The sequence below is a fragment of the Astatotilapia calliptera genome, chromosome 18, assembly GCF_964374335.1.
Source record: "Astatotilapia calliptera chromosome 18, fAstCal68.1, whole genome shotgun sequence".
NCBI lineage: Eukaryota > Metazoa > Chordata > Actinopteri > Cichliformes > Cichlidae > Astatotilapia > Astatotilapia calliptera.
This window is the reverse complement of record NC_137439.1, coordinates 2,468,432-2,488,155: the sequence shown is the minus strand read 5'-3', so window position 1 is coordinate 2,488,155 and position 19,724 is coordinate 2,468,432. Positions and strand designations below refer to the sequence as shown.

Sequence of the window (19,724 nt, the reverse complement as noted above, 5' to 3'; positions counted from 1 at the left end):
CAGAATGATTACCCTGTGTTGATCTGTAACGAGCAATAACCACAGTATTGTCCCAAAGTGTTTTTTTTTTTTTAGTTTTGCTCATGAGCTCACAGCTTACAGCTCAGACACTGAATCACAGTTAAATTCTTACTTAAACTGGTGCATAAAAAGATTAACTTTCCACGACGTCACTGTTGTCAGGAAATCTAATATTTATCTTACTAATAAACAAAAATCTACACATAATCACAAAAAGTTGTTCTAAGAATAACACTCACTATATATTGAACATCACTGTTAAATGGGAACTCCATGTGTGTTCCACCATTTCATAATTAGTGAGTGATTCTGGACTCAGCCTTCATCGGCCTCCTTTGTCAGCAAATATGTTACTGTTTACTCTGCTGCCACCTGCTGCTCACAACCGCACACTGCCTCAATCTGAATTTGAATTGAAACTTCAGTACAACTCCTCTGGTCCCTGTTTATTAATTAATCTGTCATGATTGATTGTATCAAATGCTTTCTTGAGATCCAGAAATAGTGCAGCTGCATACCGTTTCTGATCTGTAGCATTTGTAATCTCCTCGATTGATTCGATTGATGCCAGTGATGTTGATCTTTTTGATCAGAGACTAATTTATATTTATCTAAGAATTTGTCTAGTCGTTTATTAAACAGTTTTTCTAGGATTTTGGAGAATTTTGGTAGTAAAGAAACAGGCCTGTAATTTGTGAAGTGGTGTCTATCCTCAGTTTTATTCAGCGGCACAACTTTAGCCATTTTAATTTTGTTTGAAACTTTTCCAGTCGGAAATGATAAGTTGCAGATGTATGTTAGTGGTTCCTTCAATGACCTTCTTGATGATTTTCATGTCAATATCATTACAATCAGTTGATGTTTTATATTTCCACACATTTACATTGTCAGTTATTTCTTTTTCCTCCACTGCTGTGACGAACATCGAGTTAGGGTTCGTATCACTCAGGCTTTCACTAAAAGTCTACAGATGGCAGAAGTTGTTCTGCCAGATTTGGTCCAATATTTACAAATTAATGATTAAAGCTGTTGATCACATCAGCAGTGTTTTTCATTATATTGCCACTGTCAATAAAATAATGAGGATAACTTTGTTATCAGAATTATTTTTAATGATACTGTTTAAAACATCCTATATTCCCTTCATATTATGTTTATTATTTATCAGTGTTTTACTATAATACTCCTTTCTACATATGCGTATAATATTGGTCAACTTAGTTTTGTATTTTTTATATTTATTTTCATATCGTTTATTATCGTTCTTGGGTGCATTCAGTTTCTTCTGTCCTTACACGTCTGTATCTCAGTTGTTCTTCATGCTGATTTCTATTGTAATTAGTGTCAACTACCAGTTTTTGCAGTTTATAACTGCAAAAACTGGTAGTTGATCACTGATATCATTAGCTAATAATCCGCTCACAATGTTGTTTTCTATATTATTAGTGAAAATATTGTCAATTTAAAGTGGCACAATGAGGTGTAAGTCTGCTAGGCCTGGTTATTTTAGGACGTAAACTCAAATTGTACGCAGAGTTTAGAAATTCTGCAGTCATTTTATGCTTTTTTTGGATTCAACAAGTCAATGTTAGAATCACCACAGACAAACATAAGTTTTTGATTTGTTTTAGAGAATACATCTTCTATGAAGTCATTAAATACTTAAATACTAGATCCAGGTGTTTTTTTCTCTTTTTCCTTAGAAATTTCAATTGCTATACATTCTAAGTTCACATCATATCCCTCCAGTGCAAAGTCCAGTCCTTTCTCAGCATTTTCAAACAATAATTCCAAATGGATTTGTCAACCGATTTAAGTATTCTTTTATATTGTTGAAGCTGGCATACAGACTTGTACGGGGCGACCGTGGTTCAGGAGGTTGGGAAGGTCGCCGGTTCGATCCCTGGGCTCTCTGTCCTGGTCGTTGTGTCCTTGGGCAAGACACTTTACCCTACTTGCCCTCTGGTGTTGGCCAGAGGGGCCGATGGCGCGATATGGCAGCCTCGCTTCTGTCAGTCTGCCCCAGGGCAGCTGTGGCTACAGCCGTAGCCTCCACCAGTGTGTGGATGAATAGTGGAATTGTAAAGCGCTTTGGGTGCCTTGAAAAGCGCTATATAAATCCACTCCATTATTATTATGCTATTAAAATGGATTATTGATCATTTGTTTTCCGTGTTGATGGTGTGTTTAAACTGTTCATCATTGAAGTAGCAGCAGTTATTGCTGATGTTGTAGAAGAAATTATTTTCTGGGTTTAAATCTTTTTCTAAGTCGTGAACATTATTGAAATGTTGTCTGTTCCAGATGATCAGAAACAGAATTCCAAGGAGTTATATTGATATTGTTGCTGGATGCAGATGAAGTTCTTTTAGACTGAGCCATGTGTTGTGTTGTGTGTCACATCACATGAATACTCATACCTCAGTATTTGTCCAGCTCCTCCATGTTTCTGAAGTAACGTGCTTTCCTGGCCATGTCCTCATTTCATTTTGTCAGATGTTCACTCATGAAGACATCATATCCGTTCAGTTTCTTTCCTTGTTTCATCAGTGCTGTTTTGTGTTTTCTGTTAGCTGATCTCATAATGACAGCCGATTTGTCACTGTCATTTGTTCAGGGTAGAGGGTGGCAAGCCTCAATGTTGTTGTGGTCCACTTCCACACCTATGGACCGAAGAAAGGTTTTGAAGGTTCTTTTTTTAACTTTGTACTTGACATTTTTCCAGTTTTTAACATTTTCTTCATTCTTCTTTATATGATTCTACCTGTTTTAGGTAACACGTGGCTGATGGATGTAGGTGAATACAGTAAATCATGTGATTTGTGTGAAAACTAGTGAGGGAGACCATCAAGGCCAAGCTGGGGTTCTTGGATCCAGAGAGTTGGAGAAACTTCCTTTCTCTCTTTTATCACAGCTGCCCTGTGGCAGTTGTTCTATTGACCCAGTGAGAGAGACATTGTTTGGATCGCTCATCTTAGGGTTTCTGTCTTTCGCTGTTATTGTAGATGAAAAAGAAAAAAACACGAGTTTTTTGCATGCGGCACACAAAGAGTCGCCACTGCTAACCCTAACGTTTCCATTTGTTCAGAGAAATTGCAAGTATCCACTGTCGCTGGGACACTGGACCACTCACTTCAGATATAAATGTATCAATTGCATGCAGTGTTGTAACTGCAGTCAAGCATGTGATAGCACTAGTGTGTACATGGAAACAGAAGGATGTTGATAAAGTATATGTAGAGGGGTTACTCACTTCTATAGCTAAGACAGGACAGTGACAGTAAACAGAAGTTGTCTAAGCTGACTGAACAGCACACAGTGTTAGGGTAAAACTGGAAAGCAGAGATAGGCCAACCAGTTTACAGATTTTGGGCTATTGGATGATGACGCTGTGTTGGACGAAAAGCTGCAGGAACATATGTTGAGGGATGGATTGTGTTTGTTGGATCATGTGATGCATCTGAGCTTGTGACCTCAAAAGCATCATTGCAGTAAAGTAAAATTTGTCATGGTCAAAAAAAAATGCTGCAAAATATAGTAAGATTTGAGAATAGAGTATTTGTGAGTGGCAGAGCACATTTAGAAAACGAATGTGAAATGAAACTTCTGAGCTACAGAAGTTCAAATCCAAGCAACTGCAAATTATTTGGGAGTTAATTAATTTACATTTTATGTTGGCAGCTGGCTAATGTTCAGCTGTAGGGATAAGCTTTTTTTCCTGAAGAAAGGATCCATTTAGAAAATTGCCATGAAACAGCTGTTATGAAACAGTGGTTTCACTTCATGAGCCTGAACTGCAGACATGTTATGGCTACAGCGAAACCAGAGCACCTGCTATTAAAGGGTAGAATACTAGGCCTGAGAGGAGGGACAATACAAAAGTAGAAAACAAAGAAAGATCCCACGTTGGCAGATGCATAGCATTAGATACAAAAGCTTATGAGCTGGTTTTGAATGATACCGTGAAGTTAAACTTGGAGCATAAAGTTTGTTATTGTGTCTCTCAAAATAAGCCTTGAACACAGTGCACATGATGTATGGGTGTCAAGATTGTCAAGGCCCAGAGAATCAGCAGGGCGCTGATCAGTAGTTTTTGCCTTTCGCTCTCTCTTTCTTTCTCTCTTGGCCCGCGCTCTGAAGAACAAACACCTGGGCCTCATTAGTGCAGCCAGCATTTAAGCCAGGGAGTGACTGCTATTCATCGCTGTGTGTGTGACTCACGTTAGCGAAGTCAAGTTCTCAGCAAAGTTACTCTCGTGTCTCACATTTTTGTACTAATGTGCACTTGCTCTGTTTATCGATTCCCTGGACCAATTCCCGTGTTTCCCGAGTGGTGAGTGTTGGAAAGACAGACCGGTCACGAGGGTGGATTAAAAGAACAGGAGCAAGTGTTTTTTTTCCCAGCTGGATTCCCTGGAGCCCCGTCCCCCATCACAACTTGTATGTAGCACTACCCCAGCAATCTTTGTATATACACCTGGTGAAGATTGTAAATAAATTCCCCTGTGTCCATCTGAGTTTTGGAGTCCTGTGCGTCAGTCTTCAAAAGTGAACTGTAACAGTAACAATCCAGCCATACCATGGACTCAGCAGACTCCGCCCAGCAGCCTGTCTTTTCTCCGGAAGTAATATTGGAACGCCGCTAGCCACGTTTACCCAAGCCCTCGCTCAGGACGTGGCAAGCCCACCCACATCACCTCCGTCTAGCTATCCAAAATTACCGGTTCCAGAACCTCCGGCATGAGAGAGGTTATATGTGGAAAACTCTGACATTAAACTGACCTGTTCCTTTTTTTTTTTTTTTTTTTTTTTTTGCCTGTCCCGTTTGGCTCTTTTGCCATCAGAATTGTTGTCTAAAGGCAAAGAAAGATGCCCAACGGATTTACTTTACCAAACTGACCATCCCAGCCTTGCCGTAATGGTCCATTTGATTCACCTTTTATGGGGACAGGAAGAGACTGAACAGGGTGATCCGAAGGGCCAGCTCTGTTCTAGGATGCCCTCTGGACCCAGTGGAGGTGGTGAGTGACAGGAGAACGGCGGCTAAGCTGTCATCCCTGTTGGACAACATCTCCCACCCCATGCAGCAGACTGTGACAGCACTGAGCAGCTCCTTCAGTGGGAGACTGCGGCACCCACGGTGTGGGACGGAGAGATTTCGCAGGTCTTTCCTCCCCACTGCTGTCAGACTCCATAATAAAGACTTTAACTGATCAAGCACACACATCCATACATATGCAATAACACTAAGTGCAATAATCCTTTCTGTCATCGTTGTATTTTTACTCAGTTGTATATAGTATTTGTATTTGTATTCTATTTTTATCTTATTGTATATTTATTTTATTCTACTGTATATAGTATTTTATTTTATTCTATTCTGTACAGCTGTGTACTGTATTTATTCTTATTGTATTCTAATTTTTGCCTCATAACTTTTGCACTGTCCACTTCCTGCTGTGACAAAACAAATTTCCCACGTGTGGGACTAATAAAGGTTATCTTATCTTATTGTTTATTTTATTTACACTTACTGAACATGGGACAGAGTTGACTGGGGGAAAGAAGGGGAGAAAGAAAGAGGGAAAGAGAAACAGCTGAGAAGAGGGACGGGAGAAGGGAAAAAACAAAAACCAACAGAATGAGCAGGAAAAAAAAGAAGAAAAAAATGCATCTATCAATCACCTGGGTCACCTGCTGAGAAAGAAAAAAGAAAACAAGCAGAAGAGAACAAGAGTAATAGAATAAACAACATCACAATGATATATGGGAATATGACAGTAAATACTAAATGTTAAACATTATTGTGCAGCACATAAGATCAACAGAACACAGTGTGCTTTGAGGTAGGAGCCAAAAAGGGTGTAGTTTGTGGGTGTGATCACCCGTGTGTACACCTGTGAGCATGGACGCGCTTGTTTTTAAAAGGTTCCTTCATGTAATGATCTGCTAGAGGGTGTGGGGGGGCCACAGCCCCGTCCTCCAGGGCATGAAGCAGGTATGGAGGAGATCAAAACTCCAGACATCCAGAGGCCCCCAGAACACAAGAGACCGAGGAAGACCAACCCCCTCGTTCCTTCCACACCTGCTTCCTCGGAGCAACAATCTCTGCCTGCACCGGAAACTTTTTCGGGTGAGTTCCATAAACGTGCAGAGTTTCTGACTCAAATAACGTCACGGTTTAGACAGTTGCAGAGGACTTATGAGAGTAATGGGGCTACGATTGCCTTTTTTGGGGGGGGGGGGGTTGACATAAAAAAAAAAAACAACAACAACATCACACTAAGCAATCTGAGCCAAGTAAAAGAAAAATAGCAACAGTACAGTAAATAATTGTGTCTACCACCCGTTTACACATTTGACTTGACAAACCTAACCTGCCATTCGAGTAGGCTTGCCCCTCTCACTGTAGTTTGCCTCAGATCATCAGGTAAGTATTCCATTAGAGAGGGCGCCGTATATCATGGCACTTTTCATTCCAGGTGTAAAGTGCCGATTATTTATAAAAGCTGTTACTTAACTCATTATAGGCTTACTTTCAGTGTATTTGTTAACATCACGCCATGATTTTATATAAGTATCAATCATTACGTTATGTTTTTTTTCATATATTTGCTCACTAGTAGAGCAGCAATATGACCAAAAATATTTATCACGATATACATTTGAAAATTTGCGATGACGATATAACTGACGATATAATTGACACGAGACAAAATACTTTACAACTCCTCAACTTTATTAGTGCAAAATAATAAAGAAGCAGCTGTTTTTTATGTGCATTAAAGTTATATAAAAATGTAACAGTGCAAATGCAAATTCCTCGCTGACAGTTTAACCAAAAGGCATTTTCAGTGGAAATTACACGACATATCCTCAGCATAACCATGTATAATATCCACAAAACTTAAAAGAGGTTATACACACACAATACGGTAACATTATGTTGAAGCGCAGTACGTATCACTCCGCGAGGCTCCTGCCTGCACTTGCCTTCATAGAGCAAAAGGAAGAAAACGTTCCCACTTTCAAATTCAAACAAATGCACAGATTTAAGTAGGAACTAAAGGCCGGCAGTGGTGGACATTAAACTGGTTTAGATAAAGCACACATAGCAGAGCAGCAACACAAAAATATACCTCAAAAAAAAGAAAAACACATATCTTTTATAGATGCCAAAATGCTCCAAAATGAAATTCAACAGACAGAAGATAAGATAAAACTTTATTAATCCCTCGGGTGGGTTCCTCTGGGAAACGCAGCCATGTTTGAAGCACAGGTATGCAAATATATGCGTCAGTGTCAGAAACACTATCTTAAAAAATAAATAAATGGATGCTGTGCAGCATATAAACATTTCTTTTTTCTTTTTCTTTTAATACGTCAATTGTAGATTTCATACAAGAACAAAAGTTTGCACAGTGTTCCTGTAGCTGTTTGTGGCACAGAAGCCGTGATGAACACAGTGATCAGTGCAGCTGCCAAGAAGAAAGTGGAAATACAATTGTACAAAATGTACACAATAAAAACGTGTACATTAAATGCGTCTGCACCAAAACAGACAGGGACGGTCATGACAAAGAGTGAGGGAAAGCACACTTGGCACAACAGACAAAGAAAGGTATACTTATGTCTCAGCAGTCATGTAAATGAATGCAAAATAATAATTCTTAAAAATGCACTTACCATTCGTAGCTCTACCTGAAAAAAATAAATGCACCAAAACAACAGAAATGTACTTGTTTTGGGCGGTGGCCGAGCAACACTCGCTCGTGCTTCGAATTTGGCATTTTGGTGCCACACATGGTCCACGGGTGAAAATAACCCTCAGAACAGCATTCATTCAATGGTGATAACAGCTAACTACCTAAAGCTCTCACTGTGGGTTGAAAGCCAAACACTAAAAGTGAGTTTTAAGGCAAACTTTAAAAATGTGCATGTGCAATAGCAGCAATTCATTAAGTGATTTAAAAACATACAATAAAATCTTTAAAATCATTCCTGAAACACACAGGAAGCCAGTTTTTATTTATGTTTATTCAAGTTTATTTCCTGAAATCCGTTTGAGGTACAGTGGAACCCCGACTTACCAATACCCCTTTTAACGAAAAATTCAAGTTACGAAGGCGCTTAACAGCAATATTTCTGCCCGTGGTACGGCAAAATGCCCACATAACGAAATCCGCTGGCTCTGACTGGCTGAGCCCAGAATGCCCACAATGGCTTCCGACGGCAGAGCTGCAAGAGTTGGAGGCGATGCAGCACTCATCAGTACAGCAACAATTCAGCGAGGAGGAGGCCGTGATACCATCGGCCGATATCAAGGACATTCTCCGTGGTTTTCAGAGGGTGGCCGATTTTGTCGAAAAAAATCACCCTAAAAAGAACTTCACCGCTCGTGCTGTAGAGCATTTGAGCGACGTCTGCCTCTCCCACTTCAGATCCATTTTGAAAAGTAGACAGAGACAGACGTCGTTAAATAGAGGCCAGCAACAAGCCAACCTTCAGGTGAAAGTGTGCCTTAGAAGGCGAAAAGCGATGAAAGTAGCAGTAGTGATTAGTTAAAAAACATAAAAATGCACCAAAAATAGAAAATTTTAAAAATATATAAAATAGAAAATAAAAAATATTATACAAGTTTAAAAAATATGTAAGTTTTAGTTTTAATGTTTAGAATGTTATGTACACGTACAGTGGGGCAAAAAAGTATTTAGCCAGCCACCGATTGTGCAAGTTCCCCCACCTAAAATGATGACAGAGGTCAGTAATTTGCACCAGAGGTACACTTCAACTGTGAGAGACAGAATGTGAAAAAAAAATCCATGAATCCACATGGTAGGATTTGTAAAGAATTTATTGGTAAATCAGGGTGGAAAATAAGTATTTGGTCAATAACAAAAATACAACTCAATACTTTGTAACATAACCTTTGTTGGCAATAACAGAGGTCAAACGTTTACTATAGGTCTTTACCAGGTTTGCACACACAGTAGCTGGTATTTTGGCCCATTCCTCCATGCAGATCTTCTCGAGAGCAGTGATGTTTTGGGGCTGTCGCCGAGCAACACGGACTTTCAACTCCCGCCACAGATTTCTATGGGGTTGAGGTCTGGAGACTGGCTAGGCCACTCCAGGACTTTCAAATGCTTCTTACGGAGCCACTCCTTTGTTGCCCGGGCGGTGTGTTTTGGATCATTGTCATGTTGGAAGACCCAGCCTCGTTTCATCTTCAAAGTTCTCACTGATGGAAGGAGGTTTTGGCTCAAAATCTCACGATACATGGCCCCATTCATTCTGTCCTTAACACGGATCAGTCGTCCTGTCCCCTTGGCAGAAAAACAGCCCCATAGCATGATGTTTCCACCCCCATGCTTCACAGTAGGTATGGTGTTCTTGGGATGCAACTCAGTATTCTTCTTCCTCCAAACACGACGAGTTGAGTTTATACCAAAAAGTTCTACTTTGGTTTCATCTGACCACATGACATTCTCCCAATCCTCTGCTGTATCATCCATGTGCTCTCTGGCAAACTTCAGACGGGCCTGGACATGCACTGGCTTCAGCAGCGGAACACGTCTGGCACTGCGGGATTTGATTCCCTGCCGTTGTAGTGTGTTACTGATGGTGACCTTTGTTACTTTGGTCCCAGCTCTCTGCAGGTCATTCACCAGGTCCCCCCGTGTGGTTCTGGGATCTTTGCTCACCGTTCTCATGATCATTTTGACCCCACGGGATGAGATCTTGCGTGGAGCCCCAGATCGTGGGAGATTATCAGTGGTCTTGTATGTCTTCCATTTTCTGATGATTGCTCCCACAGTTGATTTTTTCACACCAAGCTGCTTGCCTATTGTAGATTCACTCTTCCCAGTCTGGTGCATGTCTACAATACTTTTCCTGGTGTCCTTCGAAAGCTCTTTGGTCTTGGCCATGGCGGAGTTTGGAGTCTGACTGTTTGAGGCTGTGGACAGGTGTCTTTCATACAGATGATGAGTTCAAACAGGTGCCATTCATACAGGTAACGAGTGGGGGACAGAAAAGCTTCTTACAGAAGACGTTACAGGTCTGTGAGAGCCAGAGATTTTCCTTGTTTGAGGTGACCAAATACTTATTTTCCACCCTAATTTGCGAATAAATTCTTTACAAATCCTACCATGTGGATTCATGGATTTTTTTTTCACATTCTGTCTCTCACAGTTGAAGTGTACCTCTGGTGCAAATTACTGACCTCTGTCATCATTTTAGGTGGGGGAACTTGCACAATCGGTGGCTGACTAAATACTTTTTTGCCCCACTGTACATATGTATGCATGCGTGCGTATGCTTCCTTGAGCCTCCGCCACCTCCTCCTCCACCAAGAACTTCGTCTCCAGCCAGCATCGCCTCACTCAAGAGGCGCGATGGGTGCTTCGATTTACGAAAATTTTTGTCTTACAAAAGACCCTCGGGAACGAATTCATTTCGTAATAAATTAAAATATTTCACTTAAATCACTTAATTAGTACCGGTAAGCTTAGCTACTCAAAATAGAAGTAATTCATTAAAATGGGCCCAAAATGTAGACCAATAGCACATTAAAGCTTTAAATTACAGGCAGCTAGCAAGCTCGCCCAGCCTTACTGAGGGTTTATAACAGGAAGTCTCCAACATTCTCCAAAATACCTCTTTTTAGAATTTCCACTACAACGGTACAGTGCAAACATCAAAGTCTCTTTGACAGTCACGTTGGTGGATGTTAGCAGCTACTTAAGCTAGTCATGGTTAGCCACCATGTTAACGAGCCAAGCTAGCCAAAAACATGTGCTAGCCCTCTGATGCTAACTCTGAGCTTAGAAAGCTAATTTAGCTCTGCTGGTTAATGACTCACCTTTCTGTTCTCGCCGGACACGCAACTAACACACCTGAGGTACACTACTGATGCGTTCAACAACAGCAGGGAATTTCCAAACACGTCACTTTTCCTCCAGTGTTTTTTGTTTTTTTTTAATTGTCATCAGTTCTTTTTTCTTTGAAGACATTTTTGAAAACACATTTGCTGCATTGGTACCTGTGCCTCTCTGGTTTGAAGCAAGTTCCACATATATAGTTTTATATATTTCCATAACACTCCAACGTAGCTGGACTGGGACAAAAAAATCGGCCCGGGCATTTGGACTAGAGACCGGCCCACCAGGTATTGTCGGAAAAGCCATAAAGCTTTTGAATGAAAACAAATGCTGTTGTGACAGTGATGTACGCTGAATTGTTGGTATATATGTATCAATCTAAAGAACTTAAACCTACAGCATCCTGCCTATTCTGGTGTTCTAAACAGTACTTAGCAGAAAAGAAAAGACCGCTTGGTCAAGTTAACTTACCGAACTATCTACAACACATGTTGGAAATTAAGACAGAGACGTCTAGAGGTGAGACATGGTCATTATTGAATATTAAAATCAATAAATGACAGATTTAGTTATATTTTCATAAAGTCTTTATTACCACATCAATAAACAACATAGCAGCACAATTTTTTTTAATACCAACCTTTAAAAAGTGAAAGGAGACAGAAAGAAAGGTGAGGAAAAAAATAACATTTAATTGACTTTTTGATGGCAGTGTACACACAGTACAGGTAAAAGAAAGTGAAAGGACAGAGAAGGGTGACAAAGAATGGCACTTTATGGACTTGCTCGAGTGATCACAGTACTGTTATCTTTATTCCACAAAAATAGCTGAATCACATACAGCAGTATTTACGTTAGGGTGACCATATTTTCATTTCCAAAAATGAGGACACTGGGCCCAGTCACGAAAAACTTTAATACTGCTTGCTTAAAGAAAACGTTAACATATTTAAATGATGCCTTCTCTGTGGGGTTAATGAATGGCAAAAAAAATTGTCATACAGGCTTTTACAAGTCAACACGTGAAAAAATAAAATAAAATACTATAGGATGGTTGGTCAACCAAACTTATGTTGAGGAACTTAAAAAGTTGTTTGGTCTAAAGAACCTCTTAAACAAACAAACAATGTATGATTAGACCCTGAAAACAGGACAAAGGAACAAAGATTAGATGAATATTAAAATCTATTAAGGACAGATTGTGATTGAATTGTATCAGAAACTATTAACTCACTGCATCAATAAAAAGTCACCTACAGCACTTCCACAGCAGCAACACTGAACATATGTTATCACATGGAAACTTTTAAGAAGTGAAACGACAGCAAAGGGTGACAAAGAATGGCACGTGACGATGACAGGACGCGTATGTTTACTGTAGAAAAATGGTTGAGTCATATTGTATGTAGTACTTAGTTAAAATGAACAGACTTCCAAAAATCACTGACAGCATCTGAAACGAAACAATGACAGATTAAGGCTGTAAGAAAACATCTTTATAAATGCCTAATACTCCGATCCCATATTTATTCTATCTGCTGTCTTATGCATTAAAAACAGGTTCAGATGGAAACATTGTGAGCATTTTCTGAATACTTGACTTGTTTGAAGTAAAGGTAGATACAAACCTATTCATTTGACTGTACTTTAGGTAATAAAGTTGGATTTAATCTTAACTGATACATAATTAGGAATGTTTTGATCTTTTTTATTTCACCTAACCAGGTTACAAAAGCAGCTTTCTCAGCAGGTCACTCTTCTCAGCTACCCTTTCAACGACCATGTCGGGAGTCCAACGACCATGTCCAATGTCCTTTTGCCATCAGCATAAAGATCTCCAGCCTGTTTGCAGACAGACCCCTTCTGAATCTGCTTTTAATGAACTTGAGTGCAGAGAAAGTTCTTTCACAGGCAGCCTGAGTGAGGGAGAGGGTCAACAGGTACTTGTGTGCCAGCACACGGAGACGACAGGCATCAGACAGCATGTTGAGTATTTGATAGCATCACAGTGGGCAGTTTTTGCAAAAATCACATCTTTTGGTCACCATTTCACCTTCTTCGTCCCGTTCTTCAGATCTTTCCTGCTCCGGTCCTGTACATGTGATGTCTTAAGCCTTTCCCACTGTCCAGCAAAACTTTTCAGTTCTCACTGAAAGTTATTTACTGAAGCCCTGCTGTCAAATTTGAGGAGACATGTGCTCAGGTTTTGAAGAGCATTACTAGGAAGAGAAACTGTTCTGCCCTGGCTAAACTTCCTGGGGTCCAACCATGCCAAATCTGCGAGAAGAGCTGTGACAAATCGTTTGTGCATTGTTTCTATAACTGTGTCCAGGATGGTGTCGTGCACTTTCACCATATGATTTCTCAGCATTGATTTGCTTCAGTCATCTCTCCGGCCTTTTCTCTTCTTGGCCCTCTTTTCAGGTAGTTCAGCCTCCACTTCCATGTCTGCGTTGTCCTCACTCTCCTCGAGTTTCCGATTTGTCTGTTTCACAAATGTGTCTGCAGCTGACTTCACAGTTGGGAAGTCCCGGGCGATGCTTTTGAGGCTATCTTGTGTGGCAGTGTGGGGTAGCATAATGTAAGCAGCAAGAAAGGTGATAAGTAAACAGCATCAGCAGACTATAAAGGTTCTTTTAAGTATACTTCTACAAAAAAATCAACCTGGTAGGCAAAAAAAATCCCACCTGCTTTATACAGGACTTTACCCACACCTGACCTCGTTAGTCAGACCAAACAATACAATTCCAAACAAAGAACAGGAACAAGATTATGCATGAAATTGACAAACTCACTTACTCAGCTAAATGGTTTGAGAAGTAAAACACTGCATACAATACAACTCAATGACCTCATGACCCTATATAAACAGGAAGTACTGGGGCTTCCCATATACAGTGGGGCAAAAAAGTATTTAGTCAGCCACCGATTGTGCAAGTTCCCCCACCTAAAATGATGACAGAGGTCAGTAATTTGCACCAGAGGTACACTTCAACTGTGAGAGACAGAATGTGAAAAAAAAAAATCCATGAATCCACATGGTAGGATTTGTAAAGAATTTATTCGTAAATCAGGGTGGAAAATAAGTATTTGGTCACCTCAAACAAGGAAAATCTCTGGCTCTCACAGACCTGTAACGTCTTCTGTAAGAAGCTTTTCTGTCCCCCACTCGTTACCTGTATGAATGGCACCTGTTTGAACTCATCATCTGTATAAAAGACACCTGTCCACAGCCTCAAACAGTCAGACTCCAAACTCCGCCATGGCCAAGACCAAAGAGCTTTCGAAGGACACCAGGAAAAGTATTGTAGACCTGCACCAGACTGGGAAGAGTGAATCTACAATAGGCAAGCAGCTTGGTGTGAAAAAATCAACTGTGGGAGCAATCATCAGAAAATGGAAGACATACAAGACCACTGATAATCTCCCTCGATCTGGGGCTCCACACAAGATCTCATCCAGTGGGGTCAAAATGATCATGAGAACGGTGAGCAAAGATCCCAGAACCACACGGGGGGACCTGGTGAATGACCTGCAGAGAGCTGGGACCAAAGTAACAAAGGTCACCATCAGTAACACACTACAACGGCAGGGAATCAAATCCCGCAGTGCCAGACGTGTTCCGCTGCTGAAGCCAGTGCATGTCCAGGCCCGTCTGAAGTTTGCCAGAGAGCACATGGATGATACAGCAGAGGATTGGGAGAATGTCATGTGGTCAGATGAAACCAAAGTAGAACTTTTTGGTATAAACTCAACTCGTCGTGTTTGGAGGAAGAAGAATACTGAGTTGCATCCCAAGAACACCATACCTACTGTGAAGCATGGGGGTGGAAACATCATGCTATGGGGCTGTTTTTCTGCCAAGGGGACAGGACGACTGATCCGTGTTAAGGACAGAATGAATGGGGCCATGTATCGTGAGATTTTGAGCCAAAACCTCCTTCCATCAGTGTGAACTTTGAAGATGAAACGAGGCTGGGTCTTCCAACATGACAATGATCCAAAACACACCGCCCGGGCAACAAAGGAGTGGCTCCGTAAGAAGCATTTGAAAGTCCTGGAGTGGCCTAGCCAGTCTCCAGACCTCAACCCCATAGAAAATCTGTGGCGGGAGTTGAAAGTCCGTGTTGCTCGGCGACAGCCCCAAAACATCACTGCTCTCGAGAAGATCTGCATGGAGGAATGGGCCAAAATACCAGCTACTGTGTGTGCAAACCTGGTAAAGACCTATAGTAAACGTTTGACCTCTGTTATTGCCACCAAAGGTTATGTTACAAAGTATTGAGTTGTATTTTTGTTATTGACCAAATACTTATTTTCCACCCTGATTTACCAATAAATTCTTTACAAATCCTACCATGTGGATTCATGGATTTTTTTTTTTCACATTCTGTCTCTCACAGTTGAAGTGTACCTCTGGTGCAAATTACTGACCTCTGTCATCATTTTAGGTGGGGGAACTTGCACAATCGGTGGCTGACTAAATACTTTTTTGCCCCACTGTACCTGTCTTAAATATATGACCTGAATAAATGGACAAACATGGTAAGCAAAACCAAAGCAACATAAAGAAACATAATTTACCAGACATTTGCCTGTAAACAGAAGAAAATTCAAATGACCTGATGGTCAGTAGTGTTTGCTTTAAAAAAACATGCATGGATGTAACAGATGTAACTACTGCTACCACAAACAAACCCGGGAGAGTGTGTTAAGCAAAGTTACACCAGCAATGTCTAAATTAAAGTATTATGGCTGACTGTAAGTGGTAAATGAGTTCATGCCAAACCACTTTGTCACAGGCAGTCACCATGTGATGGGCAGAGAATGTCCTTCGCTCAAACACTAAGAAATGTCTGTGTGTTAACACAGTTTCGTGCTTCTTTAAAACCCCGTGCTCTGGCACAAACAGCTAGGTTTTCTTTTTCAATCTTTTCAGCGTGAGCACTGCATCAGTGAAGAGGCATCACCTGGTTTTCCAAAGTGTCCAAAGATATTTTGCAGGACATCATACTGGATGTCCATCATAATGGACCGAGGCGTCTGTGTCTCGTCTCTTCTTGGGTTTGTTTCTCCCACAGATTAACCCTGTGATAAGACTCCTTCATGAACACAGCTATGTCATTAAGTAAATTAAAGAGTGATCCACTTTCAACAACACTTTGTGTTGTGTCAGCAAGCACAAGATTAAGTTTGTCTGCATAGCACAACAGAGGTGTGGCGTGTACTGGCCTCTGGTGGTGGTGAGGCCGGTCTGGTGAGCACGGCGATCTCAAGCGTGGTGCACGCCTCGCTCGCCAGTTCCACTCGAGCAGGCTCCCCTGGCACGGGGACCTCCAGCTCCTTGCGCGGCCCATCCGTCACCGCCGTCGCTCCCCGCTGGAGCAGCCCATCGCGCGACTCCTCCCTCGCTACTACTTCCTCCGTCGCTACTACTCCCTCCGTTGCTACTACTCCCTCCGCCGCCACTCCCGGCTCGAGCAGCCCCTCACACAGCTCCTCCTCCTCCTCCAGCCGGCGCAGACCCTCGCGCGCCTCGTCTGCCGCCTCCTCCACCGCTTCACTGTCCTCGGGACACAACTGTGGGGGTGGCGCCCAGGCCCAGAGCAGCGCCGCCAGCTCCCCAATCCTTTCCAGGTGGCGCTCGGACTGGTCCTGCAGCTCTTCCTGCTGGCGACACACCTCCGCCGCCTGCTCCCGCTGGGCGGCCGCCATTTCGACCACCATTTGGGCCAGCTCCTCCATTCCCTGGCTCCGATACGGACCCGCCGTGCTGTCTCCTGGGTTTCGGCACCAATGTGGCGAGAATAAGGCACGGTGGGACCACGGAGTATCATTCGGAGCCATCTTTATTTACATCTCACCACAACAATCACCAAACCCCTGAGTCCCCGTGTTTTTAACTAGGCGGGGGTGATTAAGGACGCCGTGCAGGTGCGTCCGCCCTCCCTGCATGGCACCGCAGACCACGCCCCACCACAGCAATTTTACAAAGTGCTGCCTGTGGATGCATCGCACCTCGCTATGGAGACAAGCCTCTCCTGCACGGCCTCAGTAACATACCTGATGATTACTGAACACGGATCATAACCTGTGATGTTTTGGGTTGTGTCTGGCTGAACAGAGAACCTGCCAGCTTTCTGGACGTCACTGTTGATGCTCTCTTGAATGAGATGGCCGAGTGCATCAGTCACTGAGTTGACAGTCATTGTGGAAAGTAGGGTGATGAGACACCTTCTACCTCTTCATCCACTGGACTCATGCAACTTCTTGCTTTTCTCATTGCAGTCATTCAAATGTTCTCCAAGGCACTTATCATACTTGCCTAATAACACAATCAGAACGTTACCATGATCGATGGTGTTCTCACCCCACGTGTGCAGCCTCGTTCTCCACATGCCCATAGCTGAGTCCCCTCTTCCCAAGTACTTGGACCACATCCACTATACGCTCCAAAACTCGCCGTCTCGAGTCACTCGTGCTCTGTGAGCTGACAACTGACTGCCAGCAAACAAGCTGCTGATGTTACACTTTGAGCACCTTAAGAAAGAAGCTTCAGCGCAGGTCTGGTGTGTAGTGCTCTTTTCATGTCAGTCCGCCCTGCAAATCCCCGACGCACAAAGCAGAAGAATAAACGTCAATAAAAAGTCAGCACAATGAAAATAAACTTGGTTTATAACTGACCCGGATAGACTGCAGGTCATAACTTCTGACCTGAAGTTCCTCCGCCCCTGGAACCGCCCCGGGTCTCTCCTCCTCCTGCCTCCCCTTTCTCTCATCCACCTGCTGGCCTCCACCACTTGCTAATGTTACTGAATCTGTGGAAGCTCCACCACAGACACCACCAAACAGTTGAGTTATCTTTACATATTTGGCAGCGTCTGCCTGAAGGGCTTGTTTCCTTTTGGCACTCATTTTTTTCTGCACCTTCTTTCTGTTTTTTCTTCTCCGTTTTCTTTGGTTTGTCTCTGATGAGATTGCTTTCAGAGCCGTTGCCCAAACGAGAGGGGGGGGTGCATCCGACCTCCTCGGCTGTAATTGGTCCAGCTCAGAGTCGATCATGAACAACTGGCCAATCCACCGCCTTTCATCGTTTATGCCGTTACAAAAACGCGGCCTGTCCAGCTGTGCACTCCAACACACTCCTACTGCCTCTGCCAGTTCAGTTATCAGTTACCACAATAATTAAAAACAGTTCAAGTTGGACTGTTTGTTAAAAGTAACTATAATGTTTTAATACATTAATGTTATCGGTTCAGTTTTTCCATCTGCATCCAGGTCGCTGAATGAAAGATTTTAACCTCCTGAGTAAGTCAGTGAATCATTAAGACAGTTTTTGAGATTCTTCACTCAGTGTGTTTAAAATCTTTCTTGGTCTCACATTATAATTTCTTTATTTTGACTTTTTTTATTTTCTTTCTAAATTATCAGCTTTTTTCCAAACGTGTTAAATTGTTTTGTTAATTTAAACATGTTGCTAACACCACTGCAGCTTTTTGTTACTTCCACACGCAGCTTCCTCCTGTCTTCCACAATTCTCCTTTTGTACTTCCAGTGATTCACCACAGGATGGCGCTCCATCTCTTTGCTTCTCTCTTTCAAACCGAGGCAGACGTTTTTATTTGTGTGAGAAGTTGTCAGATTTATAGTAAACAGGAAATACTTTGTTGCCATGGATTCAGTGAGTCAAACTGGTGCAGCGGTGTGACGTATACCTTGGAGTGTGATACAGCCTGACACTGTATCACTGTCTGAAAAAGTATCTTAATCCTTGATTAAGGTTGTTATTTATGAAAACATGCTCATCTTTTAAAATGTAAGGCTCGCCTATCATCGGCTCTTCTATTCAGGTCTTTAAGTTAGAAATTCCAGTTAGTCGGATGTTTTTGAAGCTGTCCTTGGTTATATGTGGACAACTCTGACATTAACTGGCCTGTTCCTCCAGCTGGAGTCTTTCCTGGGTTCATGTTGTGTTTTGTCTAATGCCATATTCATGCAGCCTTGCTGGAAGTCAGTTATGTACGTCAGAAAGCCCAGATTACATCTGATTACAAACACTGGGAACACAAATCTTAAACACTTGTTTGGTTTAAATAAATGTGTAGTTTGAATATTTCAGCTAAATCTTCTGCTTTGTTATGTTATGAAATTAAATTTAGGAAAAATTAATATAACTTCTATTAAATGTCTTGTCTTAATGTTGGTTTAAAATGGAGCACTGTAACAAAAAATAATTTCCCCCAGGGATCAATAAAGTATTCTGATTCTGATTCTGATTAAAATGGCACATACTCTATCCACTTACCTCCATCCCTCCATCCACAGACAACAATAAGAATTTATGGTTATGGTTGGTAATGCAGTGTGTTGTTACAGCCACAAGAGGGCAGCAACCTTAAGGTTTTATCTTTAGCAGCAACATTTATATAGATGATATTTTATTAAAGGTAAATGTTATTCATGTTATATTGACGGTATTGTAAAAAGCAGGCAGAATTATAAAGAATAATAAATTAAATCTAACAAAAAACTAGACGTGGAAAATGCAAAGATAAACAAGAATCCTGCAGTTTGAGGCAGTGTGAGGTTTTGACCAGCAGGGGGCAGCAGAGTAAAAGGCAGGAGGAGCTGCTGTTAAACAAAGGTTGGCTCAAATCATGAAATAGTGTTGCATGCGGTGGGTTGTGTATTTTATAGTGATATCCGGTGCACAGTGAGTGTTTCTGTAGCACTTTGAAGTCCTCAGCGTATCCCAGAGTATCTGCACCTGTGTGTTTTCCTCAGCTGTGTCCACTTCCCTTAATTAGACCCGTGCTTATT

At 41.8% G+C, this 19,724-nt stretch overlaps 1 protein-coding gene across 1 annotated transcript in view; it reads right to left on the bottom strand.

Moving 5' to 3' along the window:
- The window catches only part of LOC113010309 (uncharacterized), a 29,320-nt gene extending 12,569 nt beyond the window's left edge, over positions 1–16,751 (bottom strand). The window contains exon 1 of the mRNA XM_080292943.1: positions 16,133–16,751. Coding sequence (XP_080149069.1) covers positions 16,133–16,751 — 619 coding nt within the window. The remainder of the gene's footprint in view (positions 1–16,132) is intronic.
- Between the last annotated feature and the right edge of the window lie 2,973 nt (positions 16,752–19,724).